At 35.5% G+C, this 8,820-nt stretch overlaps 1 protein-coding gene across 1 annotated transcript; it reads right to left on the minus strand.

Moving 5' to 3' along the window:
* Positions 1 to 5,681: 5,681 nt before the first annotated feature.
* On the minus strand, positions 5,682 to 7,928 carry LOC112773553 (uncharacterized). Its single transcript, XM_025818422.1, has 3 exons — positions 7,753 to 7,928; positions 6,043 to 7,640; positions 5,682 to 5,953 (listed from the first exon to the last, which is right to left on the minus strand). Exons 1-3 carry the CDS (start codon positions 7,926 to 7,928, stop codon positions 5,682 to 5,684), a joined length of 2,046 nt encoding a protein of 681 aa, XP_025674207.1.
* Between the last annotated feature and the right edge of the window lie 892 nt (positions 7,929 to 8,820).

Here is an 8,820-nt window from a genome sequence, read left to right on the forward strand (position 1 = left end):
TAGATTCTCTTATTTCCACATAGTTCCGACACAGTTCCAGACCGGCGCCTCCCGCCTGTAGTTGCGTCCTCCATCCACCGCCGTTGCAGCACCCTTGTCCCCTTTCTTTTTGCCCTGTTGTAGTTCTATTCTTCCAGATTCTGGTCCATTTTTCTCTTTAATTTTACTAATTTTGAATAATTTTGGTTAATTATTTGATTTTGGAGCGAACACACTTGGCCCAACTTCTCAAATTTCTTCATTCATCTTCGAATTAACCTGAGGCAAACACTTTTGTGGCCTGGATTCACCTTCCCGATTTATTTACTTATTTATTTTTATCTATTAATGTCTTTTATATATTTGTCTATCTCTATTTTTTTGGTCTTACAAAAGTCGAACCCTTTTCAAATTTAAATTGTATTGTTTGAACTCTGAATAAATGAGACCCAAAAAAATAATGTTATTATAAATGGACCAGTACTTTTCTATTTCTACTGAAGTCGACACATGAGAAGTTCATATTTTGGATCTATATATTGAAAATGGACTTATGGTTGCTACTGTAATTAATGAGATTGTGTGATCCTATTTTTCTACTATATCGATGCTGATTTTGCTGTCATGTGCTAACCAATTCAATTGGATTGTGCGTAAACATTGCTGTTTAGAATTATGTTCATCGTACTATCATACTATTCTTGAGATTGAATTGCAGTTTGTTCGCTTATCTGATATATTGTTGACATATTGCTGCTGGGATTCTTGAGGTTGAGCTGCGTTTTGATTATCTGATTTTGAAAATTAGTTCTTTCTCCAACTATTAATCTGCGTTGATTGTGATTGTGTTTTTACCTTTAGGAACAAGATATGATTTTGTTATTGTTATTCATTCATCCATTGCCTCGAAGATTCTATTGTTCTTTGTGTTTTTTTCTGCTCACTTTTTTGTTTACGTCATTTGATGCTTTTTGTTTACCTCGAGATTTGAAATGTTGCTGTCCCTTTTTGTTGATGTTGATCTGGATTTTTTTTAATTCTACCCACATGAAAAAGGTAAGCTAATTAGAAGCTTTGTTGTTCTTTTGTTGGCTTGGGTTGTTCCTCTGGTTTGGACAGGGAGGGATAAAAAAATTAGACTTTGATTAAAACTGTCTTTGTGGTTAAAAAATCTGGTTTTAAAATTTGATGTCAAAAATATAACCAGGTTTTAAATTTGGATATTTTAAAACCAGATTTAAAATCAAATTTTTAATTTCGAAATTAAAAAACTAGATTTAACATCTGGTTAAAAAATACAGACCAGATTTAAATATTAAAGCCGCTATAAAATAGGTTTTTGTTTCTTCAAACCCGTTTTAAACCAGTGTCTCCTTTTAATCCGATTCCAGTTTGGTTTCACGAACACCAAAATTGGTTCTAAAGTGGATCCTGTTTGGATTTTTGAAAATCCAAACCATGACAACCCCTACCCAAATATTATGATACTGAATTTTTCTATTTAACTACTTCTCTAATGCTCGATTTGCTAAGGTGTCATAAATTTCTCATTTTACTTACACAAATATTTGTTGAGGATGAATAGTTTTTGCCATATCGTCTTTGACACCACAGAGTTTGTCTCCTTTATTAGCACCTTTGAAAGTTGATAACAAACTTTGAATTGATTATTTAATTTCATTTATTTATTATTATTCAGCAACAAAATTGCTATATAATGTCTTAAATGTTGTTTGAAACTTGATTGATATAATTGGTATAGTCATTGTGCACTATTTGGTATTCCATTGTTGTTTTATTGCTGATTCTCTAATGACCTTGTGTTGTGTAAAGGAATAATCAAATGCCAAAGAAACTTCGGTACACCATTAGTAATGTAGCCAGAATTGTAGCTGGCCCTAATAGTCAAACTCACGTTAATCCGGTGAGTTATTTAATGCAAGAGTTATTTAAAATGTTCATTTGCCTTTTAGTGTATACACCTTTTTAAAAAATAATTTGTGGGAAAATCAAATAAAATAAAATGATGTTCTAACTGCTTTGGTTTTAGCAAATGGATGGAACGCATGATACGGGAGCAGATACTTCAATTGCACAGCGACGTGCAAGAGCCCCTCCACCTCCGCGTTCAGGCCACGGTGCTCGACAATCCCGTGTTAACGCTGTACCCTTTCGACCACCTCGCAATGAAACACGGCTGGATTCGTTAGGTGACATTGGGGACGCTCGAGCTCCGACAAATAGAAAGCATCCACCGGATTCACATGAAGGTGTAGATGACCATTCAGAAGACGCAGACTATGACCCGGAGGCGGATGAGATCGAGTCATTTGATGACCATCTAGACAACATGTTTGCCGCACATGAAGTTGAACGTCAAGGCAATGCAAACAGAAAAAAAGGACACTGATTATTGGCTTGTTGATGTCATAGGTATTCTTCTGATGCTTGCTTCTTAATAAATGTAATGATTCTTTTCATGCATTATATTCTCTTAGTAAAATAGCATTTGAAGTTTGTTCATTGCTGTTAGAAAATGGTGTGATCTCTTCTATGGAGATGACTGTTAAGGAGGCATTAACACTTCTTCCTGGAAAGAAGATCGTTCTACACCATAACAGAGAGTTGCAACAAGTTGGTCAGGCAGCGGGCTTATTGAGCGGGTTCTTGGAAACATTGGGGTCTGATTTTCAACAGTTACCGATTTGTGCAAAGAGTTGGAAGACAATGAGCAAGGCTTCCAAGGAGCATGCGTATGACCAGGTTAAGGTAATGTTTACTCTTTTGTTTGATAAAGTAAGGCGCTACCAATGCTCGGTGTAAATTGCTGTTTTTTGACATATTAAATGAACAATAGAAGGAAAGATTAAGATGCACACACATGATATCGACCATACAAATTTTTATAGAATATTCGATAAATTTCTAAGAAATTTTTTGTATAGTTTAAATTGCAGTATATAATTATACAACTTAATCCCCAATTAATCTGATCCTTAGTATATAGCAATGTAACTAATAACTGTAGTAATAATACTAACAATAATAATGATAAAACTTATAAACCTCATGAGAATGTTAAAGCTGCTCGTATTGCTATTAATTAAAGAGTGACTAGCTATTATTTATGATTTTCGGTTAGATGAAAATGTCTGGGGAAAATAAATTTGGACCACATTTGCACAAGTTGCTTATGTTAGCATCCAACGTTTGATATTTTGAATGTTTATGTGGTTTTAATTTTGTCTTGAGAGATTATTTCATTGTTTCCTTTTTATGGGGATGCTGTTTTTTTGGTGATGCAAGTCTCCTTTAGTAGGTGGATTTCTTTGGTTTTCTATTTTATTTGTTTTAGTCTGGTAAATTAGAGAAGGATAGTGCATGTTGGGTTTCTTGTAGTTGACTACTGTGGATTTTGTTGTCAAGATTTGTTGATTTCATAAAGTATGTCTTTTGATAATACATAAGTCTGTTTGAGGTGGTTAATTATTATATGTTGTCTTTTGATCTGAACTTCTTGTAGCGAGTCTTCCACTATGAGGACGATAAAAGAGGGTGGATAAAGCGGGGAATTGTACAAAGAATAGGAAGCTGCTGAAGGAATTCAAGAAATCATTTGTTCCATAAGGTTTATGACGAAGAACTAACTTTTGAGGAAAACATCAGGCGCAAGCCAGCAAGAATAGAGGCAAATCACTGGAAAAAGTTTCTTAAATATCGGTTGGACGATGACACAAAGGTAACAAATATTTAGTTGAAATGTCATTGTATGCGATTTTAAATGGTAATGAATTACTCCTAACTATGCTGAATTTATTTTGATAGTGGAAAAACTACTACCCAAAAGTTCATCACCTTATCATTTTTTTGTTTCCTGAAGTTGTACCCTCAAAACTGATTTGGCAAATCATTAACAGAGTCTTAATTTATCCCGATAACATTTATTTTTCTTCGTTTTGTGTGTAGGAGAAGTGTAGAATAAATGCCGTTAATCGTTCAAAGCAACAATACACACACACAGGAGGTTCTAAAACGATGGCAAGAAAGAGACACAAAGAAGTAATTAATTTAACTTTAGTTTAAGAATATTGACGTGTCTCTGGTAATACAGTGTTGTCTTTAATAAAAATGTGTGTTGATGATGGTTATAGGAGCAACGACAGGGAAGGCCTATTGGGAGAGGAGAAGGATGGACCATGAGTCATAAAAAAAGAATGGAAATTATATGAATGAAGAAGCGCGTTTGGTTGGGGTAAATTATGTTCATTACTTTTTTCAAATTTCCCTTTGAAATTACTATCATTGAATTTAGATTAGTGTAAATCTGGACCTCACATGTTTGCAGGAAGCAATTGAACTTATTGAGAGCCAAGACCCCTCTAGCAAGGAATTTTCACAGAATGATTCCCTTACACAAGTGCTTGGCAAGGACCACCCAGGAAGAGTTCATGGACTCGGTATTGGTACATGTTCGAGTCGGTGTTTTCGTAACATTCCAGAGCAGTCGGACTACGGTGTACAGATTGAGGAGTATCAGATGGAGATTTTGAAACTCAAGGCGGAGGCAGCAGAACTCAAGGCGGAGGCAGCAGAACTCAAGACAGCAGCAGCAGAAAAAAAGGCAAAGAGACAAAGAATGAAGACAGAGGCAGCTGAAGGGAAGGCAAAAATACAGACAATGGAGACAGAGGCAGCTGAAGGGAAGGCAAAAATACAGACAATGGGAAATTTGTTGACATACGTAATCCAGCAGCAAGGAGGTAATTTGCCACCTGAAATAGCTGCGGATTTGGATTCGTTGAGAGGTGCACCAACCTCATCCCATTCAAGATGATGTGTGGGCACTAATGATTTAACTTATCAGTGTAGGAAGCGGAATACCCTTTTATTATTTACTTTCATTATGACTTTTGAGATATTTATTTGTAGTTTTTTATTTTGTTGGTTTTATTTGTAATTTACAGTAATGGATGCACTGGATGCAAATTATCATTATAATCAAGGTTGCGAGAACCGGACCGGTCAATAAACCGGTGAGGTCACTGGTTCAATGGTTTACTGGTTCGACCGGGGTTCAACCGGGGTTCAACCGGTTTAATTAAATATTAAATAAAATTATTAAAAAACTTAAAATAATCTTAAGTACATAAATTCAATGATCTCTAACTTAATAAAATTTAATATTTCACATAATAAATTATCCATTACTTAATATTAGAGGTTCACAAACAACTTCAAACATCAAAGTTTATAAGTAAACAAAAAATAAAAGTACATAATGACAAACCCATAATGTTCTACATTCAAAAGATACAATTACTAGCAAGTTTTCAACTAATCAAAGGTGCAACTCATCAAAAATCATAATTATCATTAAGTGTTCCAACATCTCCATCATAAACAGGTAATCCAAAGCCACCATCATCAGAAGTACCACCAAAAGAAGCTGTATTTGAAGAATCAGCAACATTAGGAAAATCCACATCAAGTTCCACATCTCCTCCATCTAATAAAATAAAATAGAAAACCAAGAAAAAATTAAAGTTACAACTTTACATCAGATATTGAGAGGAAATGAAACAAGTTTTGCTATTTCAATCACCTGTAGGATATGAAGGCATAGCATTATCCGTATAAATTAAATTTTCAATGCCTTCGATGTCTCCATTAGTAAATTCAGGATCACCTTCATCCGGCATTACTCAAAAATCTACTGTGTCAATGCTTTGAATGTCAATTGGATCATAATTCTTCTTCTTCCGATGCATTCTAGATTGAAGGCGTAGATTATAAGTGACATAAACAATGTCACTTAGCCTTTGATGCTCTAATCGGTTCCTCCTCTTTGAATGGATTTGTTCAAAGAGGCTCCAGTTCCTCTCGCAGCCGGATGATGAAGATGTTTGATGAAGAAGACGAATTGCCATTTTTTGCAAGTTAGGAGCACTCCCACCATGTAGCCTCCACCATTCACCTACCAGAATATGTAATTCAACCATCAATTCTCATTCAATATTTAAAAAACATTCAAAGTAAATTAAACATAGAAATATAAATACTTACTAGGTTCAAGTCTCTTAATTGCTTTCAATGCACTTTCCCTTCCAAAACTTCCTTTTCGATCTCGATACAACTGTATCTCTTGCATTGCAGCAACCGAGTCATCGCAAAGAGTTTCAATATCAAATAAATCAAGCAAAGACCTCAAGATATTTGCCTTCTCAACAAACCCCTCACTATAGAAGTAATCTGGATTCAAAAAGTATGCTGCTGAATGGAGGTCACGCTTCAAATGCTTATCCCACCGCATTTTCAAGATACTTGTATAAGGTGTGTATGCAGATTTCCTATTTCTAAACATTGTCTTGATATTAATTTTGGCTCTTTGCATGCCCGCATACACAATACCCAGAGAAGGTTTCTCATCAGCATCAACAAGCCTCAATAACTTAATTAGAGGACCAACAAGCATAACAGTAGTAAAACAATCCTCCCAAAACTTACTATCCAAGATAATTGAACTAACCATCTTCCCATTGACACTCTTGGATAATTTATGAGAAGTGAAATATTTGTCAATCACCAATGCTTGCAAGTCTTGTTTATGATCATATATACTTTTCAAAGTAATGAAAACAGTAGCAAAACGTGTTACTCCTGGTCGAACAATTTCTTTCCAATCTTTTCTTTTTCTAAGCCATGACAAGAAAATCATATGACTGTAAACAAAGACAGTCACTTTTGAAGCACGAGAGGCAAGGTCAGCTATGTGAGGAAGACTTGCTATGTCTTTCAAGATAAGATTGATGCAATGAGCAGCACAAGGAGACCAAAAAATATTTGGATACTTTTCATGAATGAGTTTTCCAGCAGATACATAATTCGCAGCATTATCAGTAACCACATGCACAATGTTACTAGACCCAACCCACTCAATAACCTCAGCAAACAATTTAAACAAGGTATCAGCAGTTTTTATCATATCAGAAGCATCAACAGACTTAACAAATGACATACCAGCAGGACAATAAACTAGAAAATTAATTAACGTACGCTGCCTTTGATCAGTCCAGCCATCTGCCATCAGTGTACAACCAGTCCTTTTCCACGAGCTTCTATAACCTTCAACAAGCAACTGACACTCCTTCTTAAGATCGGCCAGCAAATGAACTCTCATTTCATCATACGACGGTCCCTTGAAACCAGGTCCAATTGCAGCAACGCCGTCCAAGGCAGGTTGAAAGTAAGGCGATTGAATTGCATTGAATGGAATCCGTGCATCAATGATCCATCTTGCAAGCCCCAACTTAACCTTGTGTTTAACTTCTTTACTGGCCATGACACTTTTCAAAGCTGGTTGAGAGCCTGGCGTAGTCCTTTCCTTAAAATAACTTCCAATTGGAGTAGCAGCAATCACTTTTCTCTTTCCTTTGTCTCCCATTGTTGCAGGAGCCGGAGGTTGTACAGGATTAGGCGCTTCACCCTCTTCTTCCGCTTGTATTTCACTTTCCACATCATAACAATCATCTGTATATTTTCTTTTTTCTGCCTTATTTTTTTTGTTTTCCTCCAGAAGCCTTTTGAATTGAAGTTCAACATCTTCAGTTACTTTGTTACAAACTTTAATTTGTCCAGGGATCTTTGCAAGATGATATTTCATTCTATATATCCCCCCTCCATTGTAAGTATTCAAGCAGAAAATACATGTATATTGAGCCATGTTATTTTTGTCATACTTTACTGTAAAATACTGCCAAGCTGGATCGGATTTACCTCTGGATGAACCATTGAACCGCAAAAAAATCGGACAGTTTTTCCGGTTCGCCGGTTAACCGCCGGTTCGACCGGTTTTTTGGCCAATTTTTTGTCAGGCGGTTATTAGCGTTACCCGGACCGGTTCCCGGTTTTTCCGGTTGAACCGGCCGGACCGGTCCGGTTTTCAAAACCATGATTATAATGATTCACCTTTGCAAAATTAATTATGTTTTGTATCGTGTGTTGTTTTTGGATTGGTTGTTGCTTATTTTAATAAATTCACGCAATTGAGTGGATGAACATATAAAGAATAAAAGAGGTGTCATATTTTATTATAAATTCTGGTTTTTTTTAGAAAAAAAGTTTTACTCGACATTTGGCAGTGGTTTTAAATCCGCTGCTATATTCATAATAGGATTAGTAAATGTATGGCATTTTGCAGCGGTTGACAACTGCTGCAATCTCCCTTAAATCATATTTTCACGATTTAGTAGCGGATGAAACCGCTGCAAAATAATTCCGCTGCAAAATAATTTCACTGCAAAATACCATCTAACAGCGGTTGTACCAGCGGTTACTAAAAACCGCTGCTAAGGGTTTAGCCGCACACTATCTTTTAGCGAATTTATCAACCGCTACTAGACGTTTTGCAGTAGTTAAAAATTGCTACAAATTCTACACATAACCGCTGCTATCTGCCGGATGTGGTGTAGTGCCTGCAGCACCGTACCGCACACAAATATTACTTCCTTTTTTTCGCATTATTACTACTAATAGTTAGAGGGACATCGTGCCTAGGTTGGGAAATAAATTGTCGGTAAGTAATTATTGTATATGAAAAAATTGCTAACATATATGTAGAAGAATGATAGTTTGGAACATGAATATTTGAACGTAAGCTGATATCGTATTAAAATTAAAATTTAGGGTAAAGTATTAAATTGGTTCCCTATATTTAGACGTAATTTTATTTTGATTCTTAAGGTTTAAAGTGTCCTATTTGAATCCAAAAAAGTTTCATTTAGCATCAATTTAGACCCATAGTAGGGCTAAAGTTAAATAATTAACGGAATATCCTACATAACA

This window comes from Arachis hypogaea, chromosome 3 (assembly GCF_003086295.3).
Source record: "Arachis hypogaea cultivar Tifrunner chromosome 3, arahy.Tifrunner.gnm2.J5K5, whole genome shotgun sequence".
NCBI classification, from domain to species: domain Eukaryota; kingdom Viridiplantae; phylum Streptophyta; class Magnoliopsida; order Fabales; family Fabaceae; genus Arachis; species Arachis hypogaea.